Source organism: Chelonia mydas, chromosome 13, assembly GCF_015237465.2.
Source record: "Chelonia mydas isolate rCheMyd1 chromosome 13, rCheMyd1.pri.v2, whole genome shotgun sequence".
NCBI classification, from domain to species: domain Eukaryota; kingdom Metazoa; phylum Chordata; order Testudines; family Cheloniidae; genus Chelonia; species Chelonia mydas.
The window spans coordinates 59,702-85,139 of NC_051253.2; the positions used below are offsets into that span (position 1 = coordinate 59,702).

At 43.0% G+C, this 25,438-nt stretch overlaps 1 protein-coding gene across 3 annotated transcripts; it reads left to right on the forward strand.

Annotated features, from left to right (window-relative positions):
• The first annotated feature begins 379 nt into the window (after positions 1-379).
• LOC102944102 (protein-glutamine gamma-glutamyltransferase E) lies at positions 380-24,918 on the forward strand. 3 transcript variants are annotated; one of them, XM_007067757.4, is made up of 14 exons: positions 380-636; positions 2,328-2,444; positions 3,440-3,613; positions 3,856-4,095; positions 10,927-11,045; positions 13,456-13,584; positions 13,757-13,937; positions 14,482-14,617; positions 16,932-17,035; positions 17,124-17,366; positions 19,639-19,956; positions 21,084-21,247; positions 22,339-22,463; positions 23,771-24,835. In XM_007067757.4, the coding sequence occupies exons 2-14, from the start codon at positions 2,438-2,440 to the stop codon at positions 23,928-23,930; spliced, it is 2,100 nt and encodes a 699-aa protein (XP_007067819.1). In that variant the 5' UTR covers positions 380-636; positions 2,328-2,437; the 3' UTR covers positions 23,931-24,835. The 3 variants fall into 3 exon arrangements, with proteins under 3 accessions (XP_007067819.1, XP_043382648.1, XP_043382647.1); XM_043526713.1 differs by lacking the exon at positions 380-636 and having other exon boundaries at positions 1,871-2,444; XM_043526712.1 differs by lacking the exons at positions 380-636; positions 2,328-2,444 and having other exon boundaries at positions 3,298-3,613; positions 23,771-24,918.
• The last annotated feature ends 520 nt before the right edge of the window (positions 24,919-25,438 follow it).

Consider the following 25,438-nt stretch of genomic DNA (forward strand, 5'->3'; position numbering starts at 1 on the left):
ATTGGGACAGCGGTGCTGCTGTAAGGTCTCTAGTGTAGACATAGCATTTGTCTCCACTTAAGCAGAAGAATTACCTCTTGGATTCACAATTGGCAAGATTTGTTCAAAGGGCTTTAAACTAGGCAAGATGGGGGGGAAAGGGAGAGCTTTTGTCTTTGTGTCTTAGTACTTCCAAGACACAAAGTAAGGCAGAAGTGGGGTTGTTTTATTTTTAATCTTCTGTTTCACAAGTGTTAACATACTTGAGTGTCCTTACACAAATGCAAAGAGTATGGGAAATAAATAAGGAGAAAGAGTGAAGCTTCATGATTCTCATTACTGGAATGTCTAGGGACAGAGAGAGAGGAGAGAGACAGAAAGGGAGAGGAGATGGACTGGATGGAATTTACAATGGCAGCAGTAAAGCATTGTGGTGAAATTCTCTGTGTTATGAAACAAGGAAAGAGGTACATGGAACAGCATCTTCAGAGCCCCACAACTGGAGGAAAGCAGGAACAAAACACTCTGAACCATTGTTGATAATGAGAGGGTGGAGCTGAGGTAGTAAAAATGACTGTAACTTAATGAACACTCTAAGTAGGAAGACAGTCGTCTTCCAGAGGGATTACAGAAAGCAACTACCGATGCTTTAGAGTGGTGAGTGACTGAAGGCATGGGATGGCTGTTGTCTGTTTCTGATTGGGGCTGCGGGGTTTTTTTGTTTAAAAGTTTTTTAGTGTCTTGGTGAACACCACAGTTGGTGTTCTACAGTTGTCAATGAGGTGGATGGAGCTGAGGCAGAAAAATGTTATGTGACTTAATGAACAATGTGAGTAACAAACAGAAAGACTGAAAAATAAGAGTCATGTTCCAGAAACAGTATGGAAACTGGTGAAGGCACTACATTTCAAGTAGTGAGTGCCTGAAGGTCAGAACTGGTTGATGGCTGTTTGTATCGGGGCTTGGTGTTGGGTCCAGGTAAACGTCAGAGTCTGTGGCCCTTGTGGATACAAAGGAGGGTGAATCTAAGGTGAGGAGGGGAAAAAATGACTGAACTCCATGAGCAGCAATCAGATGAGCTCAAGGGAGTTCCCAGTGGGAGTTTTGAGAGTTTGAATAGCCTGGCTCTGACCACTTACAAAAAAAGGAGCAATCTTTGAAATCAAAATGTCAGTGGAGATACAGAATAGTCACAACAGAGCCATGCTTCCTGATGTGGAAAGTGGGCAATGTTCCTCTTTCTGAATCAAATCCAGAGGGCTAACCTGAATGCTGAAACTTGGTTCCTTTTTGGAGGATGAAGTAAAAAGGTTCAAACAGTAGTTGAAGCTTCTAGCAATATTAATTTTTATTGATCTAAGGGTTACAGTACTGATAAATAAAGAAAACTGCCCTCAACTTTTGAAGCCTCCTGGTTTCCTCCATATTCAAATGGTTCTGCATTTTCTGAATTCTAATCTACATCATCAGGCTGGGGCGTCCACTGGGAAATATGAAGTTAGCACCTTCTACTAAGGGAGATTCTCAACCATGGAGATATTTAAACAAGGAGATTTCTAAAAACAGTTTTGGGAAATCTTTTTATTAAGGTCTAACCTAGTCATTTAGTTACTACCTTAGCCAGGAAAATAATTACTGGGGTTTGTTCGGTTTCTTCCTAGGTTTTACTTTTTGAAACTAAAAACCAGACAGCTTTCTTGTTAAGTCTTTAATGAGAGCTGAGAAAAGGCTGTTGGAGCTGACAGGAGCCATTTCCCCACAAAAAATACTTTATTTCTTGTATCTAGAAGGGGTTGCATATTGCAATGATGGGTGCTATCCAAATATGAGATAGAAAATTGGATTGACAATTTCTAATTATTCCCAGAACAGATATAACACAGACAGAGCAGCAAATAGCTATAAACTTACTCTAGGTGAAAATTCAGCATTGTACAGCGAAAGTTGCTTTTTGCAAACTATATATATATATATATATATATATATATATATATTGCTGCTGCTGCTGCTGAACAAAAAAAAAAAAAGTCACTCTTCAAGCAAGAAGTGACTCTGACTTCCATATGCCTCATATACCCCCACTCACTATTTCCTCATTCCTAAATGTGATTTATTCATGGCATACCTAGGATTCCCAGTAAGAAGTCCTACTTGTCAGGGTATCCAAGCAAATGTACTTCTTCTGAGTAAACAAGTTCAGCATCTCTTCCCACAGTTACACCCCATGTTAATCAGGAAAATTGGCATTAGACTGACATAAATTATAGGAACTAGCTGATTGTATTTGACAAGTCTACAGGGATCAATTACAACTGCCAACCACCTCGCCCACCTCTCTTGAATTTCAGATGACAGAAGCAGACTTTGATCTTTATTATTAAAGTGGATGAGATTTCCCTGGGGAATTAAGTAGAAGATATCTACAGTTCATACACAGAGAGAGAGAGAGAGAGAGAGAATGGCAGGTGAGTTCAACATGTAATCTGAGTGTTCATCAGCATATTAATCATGTCCTTAAGAGTGTTTTCTTAAGAGGTATTTATTGGTAGTGTCTGCATAGATTGCTTATTTCAGAGGGCAGTTTTGCATTGTAATTTACAATTGCACTGCATTTTAATGTTGTTTTGTTATTACTGTCAGCTGTATTTGTGATCCTGTAGATTGTATGTAGAAACTAGGGTTTCAATTTACTGCTGCCATCCACCTTGTGTAATCATTTATACAAGTGCAAAGTGTGTGTAAAATACTACAAATCTGAATAGTAGTATTTTATACCTACTTTGCACTAGTGTAAATGACTATTCAAGGTGGAGGGCAATAGTGAATTGGGCCCTAAGAAGAGAATTACATCTTCTAATTAGAGAGATGAAAGAAATCTGTCCAACGCAGTTTTTAAAAATCCTAGGTTTCCCTCAGGAGACTATTCTGCAACCTAACTGTCAAGTTTTCCCAGCTATTCAGCCTAAATTATGTTCTAAATTCAACCTCTTTATGTAATCCTATTACTCCTTGTTATACCCCTTCCTTCATTTTTTAATATTGACAGTCCATCATCCTGTCCCCCTTTTCACCCCAGTTAGATAGTCCCTGAAGTGCTAGGAATCTGGTGTCAACAATTTCTGCTGCCTCGTCTGAAATGCCATCTGCTCATCCTTGTAAAGTGGGATAATGACAGAGCCAAATACTTTTCTTTTAATGACTTCATTATATGAAATGTGGAAGTTCATTAAATCATGTGAGATGAATGTGACAGAACACAACACAACAAGCTCTTCAAGCCCTGATTAACCATTGGGCTTAGGCAATGTACTAAACAGTCTTCCCTTCAGTCCAACAATGCTCCAGCAGCAAAATCTCTGCTCCTGTGACTTCTCCAGCCTTCTGCTGCCAGTGACTGACTTCTGCCTCTGGGAATTAAATATACTGGCTATTTCTTCAGCTCTTCTCTCTTATTTTACAGATCTCACGCCAACACAAATCAGCTGGCATCCTAAAGCCAACACTAGCGCACACCATACTGACAGATATGCCCACACAGAGCTGATTGTGAGGAGAGGGCAGGTCTTCACTATCACCCTGTGGTTCAACAGGCCATGGCAGACGGGAGACAACTTAGCATTCGTCACAGAAATAGGTAACTCCTACAGAAACCCCACTAATCCCCCGTCACAGAGGATTAATCTTTCCCCATTTCAGGTCCCCTCTCATCTCGCTCAGAGACAAGTTCTTCCCCCTCGCTCATTTCACTTTTGAAGCAGTGTGTCTCTAATGTGCTCATTGTAAGTGTGAGATCTGTACCAGTTCAGACCTCTGTCTGTGACCCACAAACAAATACCCATTCTTATAAACACTGCTGTCTGTTGTTCTCCCTGCCAGGGCCAGCCCCTTCAGAGGCACATCACACCAAGGCCATCTTTAACCTCTCTGAGGTGGGGGCCAGTGGCTGGACTGCAGTTCAAGGACCCAGTGAGTCCAGCTACATGAACTTCTCAATATCCAGCCCAGCTAATGCAGTCATTGGACGTTACAAACTGAGCCTCCAGATCACCTCTGGCAACAAGGTCTCCTCCAAGTTCCTGGGGCACTTTGTACTGCTCTTTAACCCTTGGTGTTCAGGTAGGAACTGAGATATTTGCTCTTCAAGGTATTAATTCAATTTTATTGCTTTCACAGCATGCACAGTGAGCTCATGCCTCAGCCCTGCTTATTTAGAGTTATCGCAGGTAGCAAATTCAGCTATTTTAAACATTTTAAATATTTGTTTTGACTATGAAATATATCCAACCTCTGCATGGGTGGTAAGTTCTAACTGTGTCAGTGAAATATCCAGCTGTGCAAGGTGGCCCTGTAGGATGTTTCTAGGGGACCCAGAACACCTGATTTCCACAGCCAAGAGAATGGTGAAAATCTGCTGAAAAAAATGCTTGTACCTGCCAAGGCCTGAGTTAGAGGCACTGTGATTTCTTGTAGAAGTTAATACCTTCACATACTCCTAAATGTAAGTAAAGGGCCCAGCACTTCCTACATCCTTCACAGACGGTGCTGGCCGGGTGAAGGCTGGGCCAGTCAGAATTCCTACATACCCTGAAGGTTTGTGACATGAAGGAGGCCAGTGTCCTGTGCTTCCCCACTTCTTTCACAGTGGATTGGGAAGGGTACAGCTCTGCTTCTCCCATTTTGCACCTCTGTAGAAATGAAGAGCCCTGAGATCAGGTTTTGGGCAAATAAGTGATGATGGAATGGTAAAATTTAAGGCTTGAGTTAGTCTCCTAATTTTAAGGGAATTATCCCTAACCACCCAATCCACTAACCCCCAATGTAAAGGGAGAGGAACAAGAGAAATGACTGCAGAATTAGCAACAACTTCCTCCTCTAATTACAGAGCAGCAGCCCTCACATCAGTAATTAGGGTTCTGAGTCAGAGGCCACCTCAATGAATGAGTCAAGACCAAAAAACCTACTAATTAGCTCAGAATGCCTTGCAAGGCACCATAATAATAATTAATGAATAATACTTAGGACACAGAGGCTGTGTCTACACAGAATTTCCCAGGGAAATGGCTTCTGCACAGCTACCTGAAACACTACCTGCTAGGTAAGCATCTGGACTGGTGGAAACAAATCGGCAGGTACAGAACAACCTGTTTGCCTGCAGTGCAGACACTGTGGCGAGCCACTGCTCAAAGTGGGTGCTGGGGCAGCAGCAGTGGTGGTGGCAGGCTGAGTCTCATTGTTGCTGGTTGAAAATGGAAAGATGGAGAGGAAAAAAATGTGGCTCTCCCATTTCCGTTGTCCCAGTTTAAACCCTGGGGTTTGGAAGAGCAGCTCCCCAAATCAGGGTATCAGAGGGTTCTGAGGCAATGGCCAGATAAGGGGGAGCCCTAACATCAGGCAGCATGACTATTACCTAGCTTCCTAATATTCTACCCTGTTTAACAACAACTCCCTGGTGCCAACACAGGGAACGGCTCCTGCCTGTGGCTGTGCGATACCACTGAAGCAAGTACCACTACTGAGAGGAAGTGAAAAGGAAGATTCAAAACAGATTTTGTTTGTTCTTGTTTTAGTCTCTGTAACTAAAGTGCTGAGGTGCCAGGAAGAGCGGCACAATGGAAATGAGTAAATAACAGTCACACTCCAGGCAGGTGCTCACAAAATCCCTGCCCTAAGCACAAGAGCTGTCTCAGCCACTCTATGTGAACAATTTATCCGCAGCAAATGCAGCCCATTTCAGTTTGTAATGTGTAGATCACTCCTTGGCACAGTTTGCAAGGCCTTACACCCACCTTGATGGCATTTGTTTTTACCTACAACGTGAGAACTGTTGGACCTCATATCTGATCAATTCTAAAATTTCTGGGAATGTTCTAGGCATCAATGGGCAGAACCCTATTGATTTGGGGTTGGGGAAAGGGGGGAGATTGGAAAAACTGAAAGGGGGAAAATGGGAGACATGGCATCCCTGCAATCTGTTTAGCACAGCCACGGACTCAAGCACCTCTGTAACTGTCCGTTCATGGAAGAGCTGGTTGATGGCTCCCATTAACATCTGCCAGCAGAACAATACCCCTAACTCTGCTCTGAGGTAACAGGGGGACATACTCCCTGGGCAAAAGTGGGGATATGGGCTAAATGTGCACACACAGAGCCCCTGCTATGCAAGGAGAATGGGGAATAGAGGTGCACACATGCAAGGGAGAAGGGGGATCCTGCTGTGGAAGAGGGCACACTGAAACCCTAGCAAATGGGAGTGGGGGACCATGGTATGGAGCAAGTGGTGCACAGAGAGCCCCTGGCTTAGGGGGTAAGGGGAATGGAGTGGAAAAAGGTGGCATAGAGCTACTGACAGTAAGGAACTGAGGGGTACACACAACCCCACCATAAGGGTTATTGGGGGAGTTGCAGGGAGTCCCTGAAATAGAGGGGTGTGGGATGGTGGCTCACAGGGAGTTTGTGGGAGTAGAATGGTGGGATGCAAGGAGCCCCTAGTATGTGCAATGAACTTTGCTCCAGCAGCTACAAACCCCTACTATTTACAAAACAATTCTGAATATCAAACTTTTTCCAGCATACTTTGGCTTTTGGGTGTATTTGATAGTCAGTGTGGGCGACTGGTCCCCAAAGGCAAATGGTACTGTTTTTTATGTGATTGGTTGGTGACAGGTTGGAGGTGGAAGGAGAGGGCACTAGTGCAGAAAGCCACAGGGAGTTGTAGAAGGCCTGGAGATTCCTATGGTGCTAACTTTAGAACTCCATATTGGCAACCAGCAGCCGCCACAGTGCAGTGTACAGCACAGGCTGAAATCAGGGGGTGGGAGCATAGCTGCTCCTAGAGATCAGTTTTATTTTTTACATCACTTGCTTTTTCACATTAGTCTCTCTTCACCTTCTACCACCCTCACTCCCCTACAAAGACAACAAATACACAATACCTACGGCAGCACTGATGAGGCAAATATGCCTGTTTACATATGTGCATTTATATAAACTATTCCCCAAATATTTGTAAACAGAAAACCATTGTACCAATGCTCACGGAAAAGCAAGCCACAAGTGCTGCAAACAATTCAGAATTTGACTAAATATTCACACACAAGAAAAGTTCATCCCTAATTGCCCCGTCATTGAGTGCTATTTTAGCGAACGTGAACACACTAACCTATATTGCCTATTAAAAATGTACATTAACCATCCTGTGGCTCTCAAAGCCTCAGTGGAAGAACTCTCCAAGTGCCATGCCACTGCTGAGGAGCGATGGTAACATGAGAGTAGACAATCATACCCCCTTTGGCTGAGACTGGGGCATGGCTGAGGTTCCAAACAGGACTGAGGTGGTGTTGGTTGTCTGAGGAAGCAACTGAAGGATATAATTTCCTCTTCTTCATGAAATGGGTGTCCATCATTAGTTCAAATTTGCAATGTAGGGGTCTGATTAGATTAAGTGTTACCAGAAGATCAGGTAGTAGCAAGGCAACAGCCATCAGGAAATAGCAAGGACTTTTACATTTACATATGGCCAGGAGGTTAAGACTGTTTCTCTGAATGTGGATCTTGCAGCTGTCATCCAGACCTTTGTCACCTTGAGGTTAGACTACTTCACCACACACTATGGCTATGTCTACACTACAGATCTTACAGTGGCACAGCTGTATGGCTGCAGCTTCTCTGCTATAAGATCTCCCGTGTAGCCTCTCTATGTCAACAGGAGAAAGCTCTCCTGTCAGCACAATTAAGCCACCCCCAATAAGCGGCGGTACCTGCTCGCCCGCCGACATAACGCTGTCCATACTGGCACATCTGTCAGTGTAACTTATGTCAGGCGGGGGGGGGGTGTTTTTCATACCCTGACCAAAAAAAGTTTTACTGACAAAAGTGCTAGTATAGACATAGCCTATATGGGTTATATCTTAAACCCACTTGGAAACTGAGGCCAGTGTAGAATTCAGCAGCTCAATCATTAAAGCAGAGTATCATGCAATGAAGCACTGTACTCCAGCGCTCTATGATCTCTTCTGGTTGTCTACTGTTTTTGTGGTGGAAGTAAAGATGTTGGTATCAATCTATACATCCACAAATGGCTTAAACACTACCTTAGAGATGCCTCTCTCCCCAGGTTATACTGCTGCAGTTGCAATCAACAGAGACTCACAAGTTGGAGCCCCTTGGTATAAATGAAAAGAGCTACTGGCAAGGTGTTCTTTGTGAAGCCCCCTCAACTTTGCAACTTGTTCCTCCTCTTGGTCCTAAAATAGCCCCAGACCTTCAGGACATGTTGCAAAGTTCACACCTATTTGATAAAGGTGGGGAGAACCATTAGGGTAGGAAAGAATTGGAAAAGGTGAGGATTCTTGTAGTCTAATTTAACTGGTTTACTGAGGGTCAAGGGAGAAGGGATTGCTGCTTAGTCATAATGAAGGGAAGGGAACTTTTTATATGGGTTTTAAGTTTTGTTAAGGATACTTCTAATGAATGGAAAGGTGGTCTTTATATTTGCATAAATTTAAATAAATCAATATGTGGAGGGTTGGCTTTATAACAGTCATTTATGGCAGCAAAATATTAGACACAGAATGTTCAGTAATTATCTGGGTGACTGCAAAAAGACAGGGAGATTTGGTTTACACTGAGCATATGCTCAACAGGGAGGAAAAAGTTGGGAAGCAGTAATGATGAAAAAAGACCTCAGGTTGATAGTAGACATCAGACAAGATATGAATTGTTGCACTTTGGCTGCAGAATAAAAACACAACCCTAAACATGTGCATGCACACATCACAGGGCAGAAAGGTCATCATCACTCTGCATGTAGCTCTAGTGTAATTATAGCTGGAATGCGGGAGAAGGCTGGGACAGGGGGTTGGGTGAAGGAGGGGGTGCAGCCTCTGGGAAGGAGTTTGGGTGTGGGCGGGAGTTCAGGGCTGGGACAGGGGGTTGGGGTGCAAGCTCCAGGAAGGAGTTTGGGTGCTAGAGGGGGTTCCGACCTGGGGCAGGGGTTTGGGGTGCAGAAGGGGGCTCAGGGTTGGGGCTCCAGGTGGTGGTGCTTACCTCAGGGGCTCCCAGAAGCGGCTGGCATGTCCAGCTCCTAGGCAGAGGGGCCTGGGGCTCTGCACACCACCCCTGCAGCTCTCATTGGCTGTGATTCTCAGCCAATGGGAGCTGCGGAGCTGGTGCTCAGGGCAGGGGCAGCATGCAGAGCCCCTGTAGCCACTCCTGTGTCTAGGAGCCGGACATGCCAGTTGCTTCCAGGAGCCGCAGGGAATCTGCCTTAGCCCCGTTGTGCTGCTGACCGTACTTTTAGCAGCCCGGTCAGCACTGCTGACCGGAGCAGCCAGCGTCCCTTGTCGACTGAGTGTTCTAGTCGAAAACTGGATGCCTGGCAACCCTAATGTGGTATGCAAGGATATAACCAAGGAGCCTTGAAGTGAAATTAACAGAGGAAACATTGAGGCTGGGTCTACGCCTAACATTTAGGTTGTCCTAGCTACATTGCTATGAAAAATTTCATGCCCTGTGCAATGTAGTTAAGTTGACCTAACTCCCACTGTAGACGCACCAGGCAGACCGAACAATTCCTCTGTCAGTCTAACTACCACCTCTCAAGGGAGTGGATTTACCATAGTGACAGAAAATCCCTGTCACTGTAATCAGTGCTCATACAGTTGTGTAGCTGCAGCTGTGGCACTGTAGCACTGGTAGTGTAGCCTTATTCTCAGACTGGATATCAGAGTAAAACAATTCTGACACTGATGTGTCTCAGGCAGGGGGAGTCCCAGTGCTGGGATTTTTAAAATTCGACTGGACAAATCACTAGGAAATGTACAATAGGGAACAATACTGCCCTTAAAATAATACAGGGTCTTTTCCATCCCTAATTTCTACAACCAGGCAGAAGAATCCAAAGAAGCAACTTGGGCTCTTTTTCTGCATCTTCACTGCTGCAACGTACAGTGAACTCTAAGGTGCAACATGAAAATCTGGGATAGTCCCATGCAACTTGAGTTATTTTTATTAATTTTCTCCCACCACATACTGGACAACATACTCACACTGAACTGTACAGATTCAGGGATACATAACAATGAGATGTGATCTTCCTGCTAATAGATCCACTTACTCAGACAAACATGGCTTTGGCTGAAGTTTATCATCAGTGTTGTTGCCAAAGAGGCCTAGAGCTCACAGAATGCCACACAGGTTACATCAAGGGAATGAAAAAGGTTTACCTGGCTTTGAGCTTATTGAACTAATTTAGAATGTGCCCTCTTGAAAGGAATGTAAATCTCTCTAGGTATGACCTATTTTCATAACCAGTTTTTACCGTTGCCTAAGGTAGTTTTTAACCACATACTTGCTAGCCAATATAGCAAATAAGAAATGTGCTTGTTAGATAAAATGTGATTGGCTCTGCTATTTGAATAGCAAGTTATGAAACTGTAACCAAAACCAAAAGAAAGAAAGAAATAGGTAGACATGATGGAGTGAAGCTTTTCATAGTTATGCAAAGAGAAATAATGGAAAATGACTCACAGATGAGCTTTGTACTGCCCATAGATTGGAAATGTATTGGTTGGGGGGAGACATGGATCTTGCAGGTGTACAGGAAATGTTAACCACAGAAATGACATTAACATATGACTGGATAATGTAAATATGTAATCAACTGCAAAATGTAATGGGAAAGTAAAATACTGTAAACAAGCAAGATCTAAAACTCCAGGATCAAGAGAGAGAAAGTTGGAACATAAGTGAGCTGCAACCTCTCTCCCTGGACTTGGTCAAGTATTAACCCTTTTTGTAGAGAGTGCTGATTAATCTTTGATGTATAATCATTGATGAAGAAATTGATTGAGCTTGGTTATGTGACCTCTCAATCAATAAGCTACACTGAACCCTCTTACAATGTCCTCAGTTATAGGTGCAACAGCACATCTAACTTTGGGCTTTCAGGTGATGATGTCCACATAGCTAATGAAGATGCAAGACAGGAATATGTTCTGGATGAAAATGGAATCATCTTTATTGGAAATGCCAACTATATTGAAGCTAGAGGATGGTACTATGGGCAGGTAAGAACATAAGAATGTCCATACTGGGACAGAACAATGGTCCATCTAGCCCAGCATCCACTCATCCGACAGCGGATGACGTCAGATGGTACACCGGGAACTAACAGAACAGGGCAATCTTCAAGCAGTCCCAGCATCTGGCAGTCCAAGGCTTAGGAACGGTAACAGGATGGAGTTGCATCCCTGACCATCATGGCTAATAGCCATTGATGGACCTATCTTCCATGAAAGTATCTAATTCTTTTTTGAACCCTGTTATACTTTTGGCCTTCTCAACATCCGCTGGCAATGAGTTCCACAGGCTGACTGTGTGATGCGTAATGAAGTACTTCCTTTTGTTTGTTTTAAACCTGCTGCCTCTTAATTTAATCAGGCAACCGCTAGTTGCTGTGTCATGTTAAGGGGCAAACAAGACTTCCTTATTCATGGTCTCCGCACCATTCATGATTTTATAGACCTCCATCATATCTCTCCCACCCCAGCCAACTCTTTTCCAAGATGAACAGTCCCAGTCTTTTTAATCTCTCCTCATACGGTACCTGTTCTGTACCCTTAATCATTTTGTTGCCCTTCTCTGTACCTTTTCCAATTCTAAAATCTTTTTTGAGATGGGACAACAAGAACTCCATGTAATATTCAAGGTGTGGGCATAACATGGATTTATACAGTGGCATTATGATATTTACTATTTTATTATTTATCCTTTTTCTAATGGTTCCTAACACTGTTAGATTTTTTGACAGCCACTACACATTGAGTGGATGTTTTCAGAGAACTATCCACAATGACTCCAATATCTCTTTCTTGAATGGTAACACCTAATTTAGACCCCATCATTTTGTATTATAGTTAGGATTATGTTTTCCAATATGCATTACTTTGCACTTATCAACATTGAATTTCATCTGCCATTTTGTTGCCCAGTCACCCAGTTTTGAGAGATCCCTTTATAACTCTTCACAGTCTACTTTGGATTTAACTATGTTGAGTAGTTTTTTATCATCTGCAGGATCTCCTCTGGAGCCTTTTTAAAAAATTGGCATCACATTAGCTATCCTTCAGACATCTGGTACAGAAGCTGATTTAAGTGATAGGTTACATACCACAGTTAGTAGTTCTGCAATTGTATCAACTATAGGAGATGTACTTGGGAACTCAGGTCTTTATCCCACTTTTGATTTCATGTTCTCTTATCCACATTTGTCTCTTTGGTATCTGTACCTGTTTATTTAGGGCAATATGAGGGGAGTCAGGATATTTGCTTTATTTCCAAGAATATCTTATGCTTCTGACTATGGTTTTATGTATGTCAATTCTGCTGTTCAGTGCAGCTATAAGGAGGACAAAGGAGCCCCAATCCAGTATTAATGAATGCGCTCAGCATCATGCACAGGCAGAAGTTTTGCCTGAGAGGAAGGTACATAGCTAAGCACCTCATCAGCAAACTGAGGATGATACTTATACACGTATCTTATTAGACACCCATTCTTCACTCACTCACTCACTCAAGAGAGCAGGGTGAAAAAGGGATGGAGTGTAAGTCAGCAGGTGCAAAGGAAGCTGGTGAGCTGGGGAATTAAACCTTGCATTCATTTCAGAGGATTACATCCTGAGTTTAAAACTCTCTGAATAGCCTCAGCTCACATTTTCATTGGAGGACAATAATGTTGCCCTCGCTGCAGTGCACCACACAAGAACTTGCAGGAAGGGACAGGTTCTTCCTAACATTCTATTCCCTTGGGCTTTATCAGCTTGCTTGCCTTAGCTTGTAAGGCCTTTGAGGCAAGGACTTTCTCTGTGTTATATGTTTATGTAGTGCCAAAACACCAGGGTGCCCTGATCCAGATTACAGCCCATAGGATACAAATACAGATCTAATCAATACAATAATTTGCCTTGATTGAATTATCTTTGGAGCAATACAGTTCTACTGCACCAGTTCATCCCTGGTGTAACTCTATTGAAACAAAACAGTTACCAGGATGAATTTGGCTTATTTTGATTATACCATACTTCTCCAGTCTGCTATCATAGAATCATAGACTATCAGGGTTGGAAGGGACCTCAGGAGGTCATCTAGTCCAACCCCCTGCTCAAAGCAGGACCAATCCCCAATTTTTGCAGCGGATCCCTAAATGGCCCCCTCAAGGATTGAACTCACAACCCTGGGTTTAGCAGGCCAATGCTCAAACCACTGAACTATCCCTCCCCCTCTATTATGTCCTGTCACTTAGCCAGCACAGCAGCTGTGTGCGCTGCACTCCAGCCAGAGGGCTTTGTGTACCTCCAGTCCCAGTACATCTTTGTGTTTGGATTTCTCAGAAAGAGGAAGCTCCTGGGCAGTTTATCTTCAAATTCTGTTTGAAAAATTAACTCTCTCTTTACAAGGCTTTGTCTCTTCTGATTACAGTTCCAAGATGGCATTCTAAATACCTGCCTTACCATGCTGGATCTGAGCCTGTACTGTCGTCAGGACCCAGTCACCGATGCGTTCCACAGAGGAGATCCTAGATATGTGGGGCGGGTGATCAGTTCAATGGTAAGGAATGGGTTATTTGCTCTTGGTTTCAAACATGCCTACCAGCAAAAAGCCGTAGCTGCATAGTGGAACTCAGCAAAGTTCAACAGAATCATCTGTGTGTGAATAATGTGACTGAAGAACTTGACACAGGACTTCTCCTTTTGTTAATTCTATGTCTTTAATATTTTAGATCAACGGGAATGATAATGATAACGGGGTGCTGGAGGGAAGCTGGGATGACAATTTCTCTGAGCATGAAAACCCATCCAGATGGAATGGTAGCGTGGTGATCCTCAGGAAGTGGCGTCAAGAAAATTACAAGCCTGTCCAGTACGGCCAGTGCTGGGTTTTTGCAGGCGTGATGTGCACAGGTACTTCTTAGAAAAAATAATGCTACTGAAATGGAGCTGTTCTGTAACCTCCATCACTTCATGAGCATATGAGTACACTAGAGCTGGAAGGGGTAAACTTTAGCATGGGGAGACATACCCACGCCAGCTCTGACCAAGCTAGTGCATTAAAAATAGAAGTTAAGCCCTGGCAGTGCAAGCATCAGGAAGGGGCTAGCCACCCTAAGTACAATCCCATCTGATACCCTAGATACGTACTTAGGGCGGGTAGCCCCTCACGCCACTGCATCTACACTTCCTTTGGCACACTAGCTTGATCAGAGCTAGCATGGGTATGCCTTCTTGAGCTGCAATTTGCACCTTCTAGCTCCAGTGTCAAGATACCCTACAAAACACAACATGACTCACTCAACACTCGGAAACAGCGCTTGAAACACTGTGAAAATGCTGATGAGTCACAGCCAGTGAAACTAGTTGGTCTGGAGTGGCTGAGAAACAGGGTGTTTAGCATTTAAACATTTTCAATAAGACAGTTGGAGCATTTCTGTATATTTGTGTGTTTCAGTCCTGAGATGTTTGGGGATTCCAACTCGTTTGATTTCAAACTTTAATTCTGCCCATGATGTGGATGGAAACCTGAGTATTGATAAATACTATGACAGTGCTGGAAAGTGCCTTAACATCAGCAGAGACTCCTCATGGTAAATATAAAAGCTTCTGTATCTCAGCAACACTTAGAGATAGGGCATCAGTTACCAAAAAAGCAATGCTGCTCTGGCCTCTGCGCTAGTAAATGCAGCACAGCAGCAGCACAGACCTGAAGGAAATCAGAGAATCTTCATATAAAAAAAAAATAACCTGATAAAGCAGTTTCCAGATTGGAAGGAAACTGTACACTGAGCTACTTTGCTCTTGATTTAACAGTATCTGGTTGTCCTTTGGCAAAACACCCAAAGGACTTGAAAATTAGCAGTAATTTAAGAAGTTTAAGATTTCATGCACCAAATCTCTCACCCACCAATCTCTTAAAAAAAAAAAAAATCTTGTTCCTGCCCATGCAGTCACATGCAATTCTGTTTCTCTCATGCTCTTAACAGGTTTACTGATGTAATGACCTCTTGTCATCACACATCTATGCTTCAGTCTCCTTCACTGGACTCTTGGGTCTCCTCCGGTGAATAGGTGACCAAAGTTTGTTGACCAACCTTAAAATTAGGCCTTCCCCTTATGGAAATAAGCAACACAAAAACCAGTCCAAAAACAAACAACTATCTTCCAGCCCTCCCCAGGTTCAGTAGTTCCGTCTTGTTGCTAAAATACCAGCTCATGCCCAGAATTACCAATAGCTAAGTGTTCAAAAATCATGAGTCTGGGCCCAAAAAGTCATTGCACTAGTTTAAAAATCATGTTGTATTGTTTTTTTAAAAATACATTTTGGATTCATTTTCAACTGCCTTCTGGTTTCTGAGCCTTTAGACTACTCACTTCATGTTTTCCAGCTTTTCTCTACAACTAGTTGGGCTAGTTTGTTTTTGTTTTTTTTAAATGAAAGTGGAGATTCTCAAGATTCTCACACAACCAATTGACGCCATCATGTGGGGCTTTAAGAAAAACACCAGATATCACAAGACTCACAATAAAATTTTAAGAGTTGGCAACATTTCTTGGCTTATTCCTTGCACCAGTAGTCTATTTATTTCTGGAGGGCATAACGCAGTAGTCTTTTGTCCTCCCTGGACTCAATCAGTGGTCCTTTTGTTCTCACCAAGACTAATTGGTTCCTTACCCTGATAATACAGGATTGAAGGGGATTGGGTCTTCCTCTTTCCTTCCCTTCTGAAATTCCCCATCCTGAGGCCCCTGAATAAAATTAGAATTGGAAAAGGTACAGAGAAGGGCAACAAAAATTATTAGGAGTATTGAACAGTTTCCTTATGAGGAGAGATTAAAAAGATTGGGACTGTTCAGCTTGGAAAAGAGACAACTAAGAGGGGATATGATAGAAGTCTATAAAATCATGAATGATGTAAAGAAAGTGGTATTTATCCCTTCACGTAACACAAGAACCATGGGTCACCCAATGAAATTAATAGACACCAGGTGTAAAAACAAACATATCAAGTACTTTTTCACACAATGCACAGTCAACCTGTGGGACTCATTGCCAAGGGATGTTGCGAGGGCCAAAACTATAACTTGGTTCAAAAAAGAATTAGATAAGTTCATGGAAGATAGATCCAACAATTGCTATTAGCCAAGATGGTCAGGGACACAGTCCCATGCTCTGGGTGTCCTAAGCCTCTAAGAGGGGGATGGATCACTCTATAATCGCCTGTTCTGTTAATTCCATCTTAAGTACCTGGCACTGGCCACTGCGAGAAGACATGATAGTGAGCTAGATGACCCAACATGGCCATTCTTATATTCTGTGTTCTTAACTGAGCTGTCAAGCCCCTACCAGTGCTATATTGCCTCCAGTCTTTCCTTTTTGCTCTCACACCTTTCAGGGTCCTTTCTGTGACCTGTCTCCCACAGACTACAGCCCCATTTCTGAGCTCAGCATTTCTCTCACTCTCTCGACAGGGAACCCCTTCCCTTACAGCCCCTCCTGGGCCAAGGTTTACCCAGCTTCCTTAATTGAGAGCCACCCTCCAGGTCATGTTTCCACCTGGACACTCCCTCACTGAGCTACAGATGCTTTCTTATATAGTCCTAATAGCCACACGACTCCTCTGGGTCACTGTCCCTCCGAGGATGCCCTTTCTTAAAGGCTGAACCCCAGTAATACCCAGATAGTATCATTTTCCCTTAGGGAAGCCATCATGTTCTGTTACAATCCCAAGAGACTCAATGTTACATCTCAGCAACACCTTAAAAGCATCACATTCCATTCTTGTGCCCAGAGTGGTAATATGTAGGTCCTCCGAAGGATCTCTTCATAGTCCCATCATTAGATAGATTGGCTGGATTTCTGCCCTTCTTTTGAGCCGCACCTCTGTTCATTCTCACCTTCAGGGATTATCATGTCTGGAACGAAGTTTGGTTCATTCGAAGAGACTTGGGAACACCATACAGTGGATGGCAGGTTCTAGATTCAACTCCGCAAGAGCAAAGCAAAGGTAACAGATAAAGTTCCTCTTATGAAGTTGTCCCTTTGCTGAGACTCAAAGTGCCTAATAAGGTTGCTGATTTTTCTTCATGCCCTAGGGATATTTCAGTGCGGTCCTGCTTCTGTCAGAGCCATCAAAGAAGGTGATGTAGACTTGGACTATGACACCCTATTTGTGTTTACGGAGGTAAATGCTGACTGCAACCAATGGATTGTCTACAAAGATGGAACCAAAAAAAAAGTGTATTGTGACACTGAGAGAATTGGCAAGGCCATCAGCACCAAAGCTATGGGCAGCAATTCCCGTGTGGATGTCACTAACAATTATAAATATCCAGAAGGTAAAGGAAAACTATCACAATGAATTTCCTCTTGGGTTCTCGGGACTGGAGGGTTAGGACTGGTTGCATATTTTGGTTTAATCACTTCTCTGCTTCATTTGGAACAATATTCCTGGCAATACTGTTTTCAGACTTGCTTCATAAAACAATGGGTACCACATTCATGGTGTGTGCTGGATGGAATCTTTAGCAAGAAATGCACTGGCCAATATTCTGCAGTACATCGTTTCATAGGTACATTTTGCCACCCAAAGCAAACCAGCAATTAAAATTTCCTGAAAACCGAAGTAAAAAAAATGATTGTAGAAGACACCACTAATATCCTTGAAACTGAGTCCCATCTACACTACCAGCTACATAAGAAATCTCTAGACTTCTCTGTGCCACCAAGGCACTGGCTATGTCCAGGTTCCACTCATGCTATTAGCTGTGACAGGAACTGGATCTGCGCAGGCAGCCGCATGCACTAGCTACATCCTGAAATTCTGAGGGTTCCACAGGAACATCATTCTGCTTGTTTCCATCGGTCATTAATTCTGCTTTACAACTGGGACAATTCCATGGTTTCACTTTGAATGAGCAAAGTTTAACATGTTAACTACTGTGATATGAGGAGATTCAGATGGGTAAATACTTGTTTCAGTTCCTCAGTCACCCTTCCACCCTGTAACTTCACCAGATCCTCCCTGCTAGCCCCTTTTCTCCCTTTCCTCATCAGAAAGATGTCCCCACCACTCCCCAACACCTCACCCTTCCTACAGCAATACCCCGTCTTCTCGGAGTGAATCATCCCTCTTTCTCCTTGCCTGCCTACCTGTTGCCAAGGGCTCATTTCCCCCTCTGACTCCCAGACACTCCTGTGCACATTCACTCTTGGCTGCCCTGTCTCCACCTTGCGGTTCTGGCCTGATAGATGGATGGAGAATTAGTAATGGGCGTCAAGTTGCATTTATTCATATTTTAATATCCCCAGTCCCCCACAAAACACTGTCTTCTAATTGTGGCCTGTGTAGCCACATGTTCCTATCACTTATACCCTCATCCTCCCTCCAAATGTTTTACACCCACTTGTTTCATCTTATCTTAAATACAGTTGTTAAGTGATTCAGGTCAGGGACTGTCTTAACAATGTGTTTCTACAGCCCAGTGGGGCACTGGTCCTGACTGAGGCCTCTGGGGACTACTACAATACACATAACAAACAATAATAGAGCACAAGCAGGACACCAGCATGGATTTTCCCCAGTGGAGAGATGGAGTCAAACCTACTCCCGACAAGAGTCTGAGCCTTTCTTTGCTCCGTGCTGCTGTGAACCTCCTTGATTTCCAGCAGCAACTACCCCTCTCAGAGTAACAAACCCCCAGAAAACAGTCAAGCATTTTCATCCAAGGAACTACTCAGATTTTTAAGGATTAAAACTGTATTAAACTAAATGGAAACAGATTTAAAATCTGAGTAAATGTATCATCCCCCACGTAGCTTGTATCATAAATGTTGTCATTTGTCTGCCTGATGGCTCTGGAATACTGCAATTAGAAGTTTATTTGTCACAAAATACAGTTCAGTTTATTCATGGCATGAAATGCTCATAGGTTGAACATTCAGACTGGCAAGAAATGCTGTGCTGAGCTAGGCGGGGCAACTTTTTTCTGCTACCTGGCTTTTATGGTTTTAAATCATGCTGATGCTATGACATCAGTGATTTACAGACACATTTTCTGAAGTGGCCATTGATATTGGGTGCTTTAGTGTCCAGATACCCGACTTCAAACATCTAGGATCTGATCTTTCACAAGTGCTGAGCACCTAAAGCATGAACTGAAGTTAATGGGAGCTGGAGGTGCTCAGATAAAAGCATCCTGAGTTGAGCACCTAAAATCAGTGGCCATTTCTGGAAATTTGCTCAGGATGTTTTTAATGCAACCATAAATAGTGTAGAAGTTAGTTATCAGAAGGGCCTGCAGAGTTACAGAGCAAAGTCCTATTGCATACTGTAGTGAAAGACAGGAGATAATAGGAGCCCTATGGACCAGCAATTAGCAGGAAGACAAGGTGCTTCATTTTAGTGACTGTTATAATTTCACTGTATCACAAATACTTAGATGTGCAAATCCCAGATCCAGGGAGCTACAATACAAATGGGATCTGCAGGTACCTCAGGTTGGTGGGTAGTGCAGAGCTGGTATACTAGACTCTCTTTATAACCTTAACCTAGGAACTGTGTAATGGAGACATGGCTATGAAATTTACTGATGTTTCCCTTTCACCCAGGCTCTCACGAGGAAAGAGAGGTGTATAAAAAGGCCTGTGCCAAGGCACGTGGATCACACCTCACAGAAAGACTCTCAGAAGCTCCTAATGAGGGATCATCAGAAACAGTTAGAAAACCTGAGGTCTCTGGGGTATTCAAGCTAGTTGAACCCCCTGTGTTTGGCAAAGATATCAACCTAATCTTAATTCTCACCAACCTGTCCTCTGAATATAAACCTGTAAAGGTGAACCTGAGTGCATCAACCATCCTGTACACAAGGAGAGCAGTGGCAGAGATCTTGCAGGCAGCCACATCTGTTGATCTTGGTTCTAAAGAAGGTAACTTTTCACATGATTGGACAGTCAACAAAACCATGTTCTTAAACTGAGAAAATAACTATTCATAGTCAAAAGGACAGGAGAAAGATACACCAAATGCATATCTATATCAGCCTTGCAATTCTTGCAGAATTGCCCAGGAACAAAATCTGCTTGTCCATCCTTTACTAGTATGACGATTATAGTGTTAAAAAAAAAAAAAGATGAATTCCTCTCTGTGGTGGGCTAATCATAGGATATCAGGGTTGGAAGGGACCTCAGGAGGTCATCTAGTCCAACCCCCTGCTCAAAGTAGGACCAATCCCCAATTTTTGCCCCAGATCCCTAAATGGCCCCCTCAAGGATTGAGCTCACAACTCTGGGTTTAGCAGGCCAATGCTCAAACCACTGAGCTATCCCTCCCCCAAATGGGTCAAAGTGTTGCAAGGCTAGGCTATGTTCTCTCTCTCTCAGTCAACAGGGATCACTGAAGAGAATCTAACAGAGGAGGGTGTACATGCAGTAAAAACAAATTAGGATACAGTAAAAGTTTCAGCAAAGCTCCATGTCTCCTTAACGAGGTTAGGGTTAATAAAACAAGTGCAAGATATACAGAACTTCTTCATCCCAGAGGGCTGCAGAGGAAGAAGCTATTCTTTTTCCATACATAGCAGAAAAACTGTAAGGAATGAGACAATAAGGAAGGGGATTGGGCAGGGACCTTGTGATAATTGGCCCAATCTTTCACCCAGTCAGCAGAGGTAAAATCTAGAAAAGGATACATGGAGGGATAGACCAAATGTCTTACCCAGCCAGTTGTCAGTAATATAAGGACAGGTATACAATTAAATGTAGAGGGCCAAATTCAGCTTTCAGTTTCACCAGTGTACTCTCTATTGAAGAGAGTAGGTTAGATTGAGGAAGCAAAATGGAATTTGTACCAGATAGCAGAACTGTCTGCAGCAGCCAGCAAGGAGTGATGCAGAGCAGGGGCTTGCAGGCAAGAGATTCACATGGAACCAAGCATCCTCTGTCTGTGCCATCCTGTAAACACATTCTACAGAGAAGACAAGACTAAAAACAAAGTCACCTGGGGCATCTGTGAAATTACTGGAGTCTGATACTTTCCAAATATGTTTGCATTTCAGAGAAACAGATTCAGTTAAAGATCTCTTACGCCCAGTATGAAAAGTCCCTGACTAATGATAAAAAGATCTTAGTGACTGCCTTGTGTGAAGTCATGCACACACAGGAGGCAAAGATGTTGGTGGAGAAGACCATCACTTTAGAGTCTCCAACCATCTTCATCAAGGTAAAGAGCTGTCTCCCTGCTGCCCTTAATGGAAAGCAAATGGAAGAGTTCTCACAGAGTCCTGTGGCTAGAGCTCAGCCCAGAAGATGGGCTGTTTGCGAGAAGCTGGGAACAGGTGACAGGGGATGGATCACTTGATGATTACCTGTTCTGTTCATTCCCTTTGGGGCACCTGGCATTGGCCACTGTCAGAAAACAGATTACTGGGCTAGATGGACCTTTGGTCTGACCCAGTATGGCCATTCTTATGTTCTTATGGGAATTCTAGGATCAAGTGTGAAAATCCAAACCAAGTTTTCCAAAAGTGGCTACTGAGTTCTTGTTGCCCAGCTTGAGAAACCTTAAGATGTCAAGCTGGGAATAAAAAGATCAGAGGCCACTTTTGAAACTTTGCCCTGACTCTCCGTGTTTATTTACCACTTGTGTTTTCTCTTCTGTAATACAAATTTATTCAGGCACTTTCCCTACCAAGTCACCTTCCAAGTCAAGTGCCATCAGATCATTTGTTTTGGATTAGTTATAAATTTTCCATTCTTACTTTAATTATTGTAGCTTTCTGGCTGCTCTCAAATGACATTGCCCTGTCCTGAAATAGACTTGGAGCCTGAATTCACACTAACATGAAGGCTGATTTATACTGTTTTGCATCTTTAATCACTATCAAGAGCATGTTCAGTGCTCACTGTACTACAGAAAATCAGGCAGCAAACTAAAGGACAAACTGATTTAAAAAGACATGTTTGAGTAAATCTGAGCCTCAAATCTTTTAAAATATATACATTTCCCTGCCTCCACTCAACTGCACAGCTAATACCAGCCCAGCTTCAGCACCAAGGAAAGGCAGGAAAGGGGAGATGCACATCAACCAGAAGTTAAATTCCATAGTTCTACCTATAGCCCATCCATCCCCTGAAGGAGAAACATGTTCTGCCCATATCTGCATTATGTCTGCCACTCCATTCCTGGGAGAGTGTCTGACACCTCCTGAAAAGGTTAACACCGTTGACTGTTCACAAGTAAATGTCCTGCAAGGGGGGGAGGAGAGAGCATAAGAACTGTGAATCATCAGAAATGTTTGTCCCCCCATTTAGATTCCTGCACAGGTTGTGGTGCACAAGCCTGTTACTGTAGAGATCTCATATGCAAATCCTCTCCCAGAGCCAGTGAAGGACTGTGTGGTGCTGGTGAAACTGATGAATCAAGAGGTCAAGATAGAGTAAGTAAAAGGGGCGTCACCTGTCCATCACTTTTGATAAAAGACTGATAGAGTCCTGACCTTGGTATCTTGGTGAGCAAGACTTAGAACATTTACATTCCATCTTCAACATGCGTTTTAAACTAAGTCTGAAACCGCAAGTCTTAGGAAATACATATGAACAACAATGCCCAGATCTGCTGGATGTGTTCTCAGTGTGCCATCAGGTCTTGAACATGTGACTTAGAGGTTTTCAGTCCATCAGGAATCTTTAGTGCAACACACGAAACAGAAGTAAAACTTCAGGAGATTTCCCATTTTCAGGTGAAATTTATTTGTTATTCTTGACTTTTTGTTTAAAAAAATTGAAGAGGAAGTGTGGTGGAACAGGTTGGCGAGTCTTCAGCGAGGCACCTAGAGCAGGGCTTTTTAGTTCTGCTTTTAAATATGTGGGAGCTACTCAGATAGTACAGTGATGAGTCCAATATACAGTAGATAGATAAAAGCCTGCCATAGCTTTCTTCCTGCCAGCATAAGCAAGCAGGGTTGCTTTGGCTTCCCTTAAAATAAATAAATATTGGTGAATGGGAAGCTGGGGAAAAAACGTGCCTTTGCAAAGCATGTGAGCAGAATATCCCGTTAATTATTGTTTTGCCGGGCATTGTCTTTTTGAGCTCTTCAGTGAGGAATCCACAATGTTCAATATTCCATACTGGGTCTAACAGCATGTTTTACCATGAGCTGGTCTGGCTTATGCTTCCTGTGGGAACTATAAAAGTCCCCTTACTAATCCATAGGAGTCTGCAAAATGAAATTCCACAGAGGGTCCCTGGAAGCTATTGCCTCTGAATTATCAGCTCAGTTCAGGGGAAAGAAAAAAAACAAAGCCCACCACACGTCAGCCCCTAGGCGATGATGATGGGGTGTCAGTAACGCAGGTGCCTGACAACTGGAGGGGCTCTTTAAAATATGAGTTTTTGCCCATTTTGAGGACCCAAATCATCAGTCTCAAACCTGGACAGTTGACAGCTCTGTATTGCATCTAAATATGGAGATATGCAGTAGCACTCTCCTCCCTCTCATCTCTTTCCCTTTATAAATCTAGCATTTCTTATTGCTTCCTGATCCACACAGGAGCCTTGAGTCCCAACTAATTCCCAGGAAACAGGGCTGCCCCTCAGATACTTCAAATCGTCTCTTTGGTGTGACAGTTGTAGGTGGCTTTGCTTTTCCTTTCCACTTTAGCTTGTTCCTTGGGCCTCTCTGGGATACATAATAGGAGGGTTTCCTATCTGAGCCTGAACTCACTGATGTTTTCTTTGTTTTAGTGTGGCACCACTGCGACCCAAGGAGCGATCAAAGATTTACTTAGAATTCACACCCCACAGAAGCGGTGCGATGCAGCTGCAGGTGGACTTCTCTTGTGACAAGTTTGCCTATGTTAAGGGATTTGAGACCATCGATGTGGCCCTCGGTCAGTTGCAATAGTTGTAATGTCTCTGATCACAGAGCCAATCCCCTATTTCTACACTAGCATTAAAAAGCATTTTTCCCTGCACAATCATAGTGATGACTGTAAATTAGTACATTTTCATTCTGAATGTCCTTGTGAAGTGCAATGCAGAAAAATAGCTCATCTCTCTGCATTACAACAACAGGATGACTCTCTTGCTTCCACAATATTTCCTTGTCTAATCTCAAATATCTCTATTTGTGTTTCTTTTTCGCCTCTCTACTCTGCAACTCTTGTCGTAGAACAAATGCAACAACATAAAGTACATCCTGTGGATTCTCTCCTGCCTCAGGTGAATTGAGAGTGACAGAGTTAAACAATGATAATATTACAATATTCCTAAGGGGATGGGGGTTGTATTTGCTTCAGTGTTTTACTGACTTTATACATTGACTCTTTGCGTTAAGATTGGTCAGAACATTGGCTTTTCCCATAGGAGTTTAATTACAGTTCCAGTCTGGTTGTGATTTAATCCCAGTTTGTTAGCAATTAATAAAACTTTCAAAGAATGGTGTCAATGAAGTATAATTTCCTTGTAATGCCAGTGATATTGTGAATTATGTATCCCACAGAAATAGCATGGGAAACTCAAGGTGTTGAGGGTTCTTTTTCCAGATTTTACAAATTAATCAGTAATGGAATATTTTTGCCAGTGCCTACTTCATTTCTGTACTTTTGTGCTATGCTACTACCTCTATATCTGCATAATAAGTTACTGCACCATGATAAACTTTGTCAAGCAAAACAAAATGTAAATTAGTATTTTCTTCCAACTTCCTGTCTGACATCTAAGAATAAGAAAGACAAACATTGCAATCAATTTGAGGCTGGACAATCAATTCTGGGGACCTGGAAAAGCAAATCCAGGACACTAAGCATTTCCATAATCCATGCAATACACCTATCACATGTTCCCAGTCAGCCACAGAAGTATTTGGAGAAAGAAACCAAAGATATCACCACCACAAACTGAGAATTCTTGTGCATGTCAGTGTCGTGCCCACTCATAGAACAGAGTTGGGGGTATGACCCATACACATTTGACACAGTCTAATTTTAGGGCAGCATGCTGTGACCAAGAAGTGTCTAGGAGTATAGAAATTAAAGTCTTGTATTTACATGCAAAATCCAGTGTTATTTCCTCCCCACCCCACCCCCCAATAAGCTGATCACAGTTACACAAGCAGCACACTGTACAGCCAGGCCAAAACGTCAAATGCATACTTTTGCTCATACTTGACTTGCATATGTAATCACCACTGCACACTTCAATGAGGGTGTTTGCGTTCACAAACCTCAATTTAAGCCACCTTTACAGTACCCTGATCCTGGCACTGCAAAACACAGGGTCAAGTCCTGAGGCACAATTTAAGGGCAGCCTCAAGGGTTCTCTAAATTACACAAGGGACAGTGGCCCCTTAAGGGCCTATATGGCAACTGGGGTATCATGAGGTGGACATAGCTGCTGTCGGATTTGCTCTCC

What these genes read in the sequence shown, in the direction of transcription:
- LOC102944102 (XM_043526712.1), top strand. Translation starts at nt 3,316, where the DNA reads ATGCTCCAGCAGCAAAATCTCTGCTCCTGTGACTTCTCCAGCCTTCTG. An exon ending in CAATTATAAATATCCAGAAG is followed by an intron (nt 17,367 to 19,638) that starts GTAAAGGAAAAC and finishes CCTTTCACCCAG; the next exon opens with GCTCTCACGAGGAAAGAGAG. An exon ending in AATCAAGAGGTCAAGATAGA is followed by an intron (nt 22,464 to 23,770) that starts GTAAGTAAAAGG and finishes TCTTTGTTTTAG; the next exon opens with TGTGGCACCACTGCGACCCA.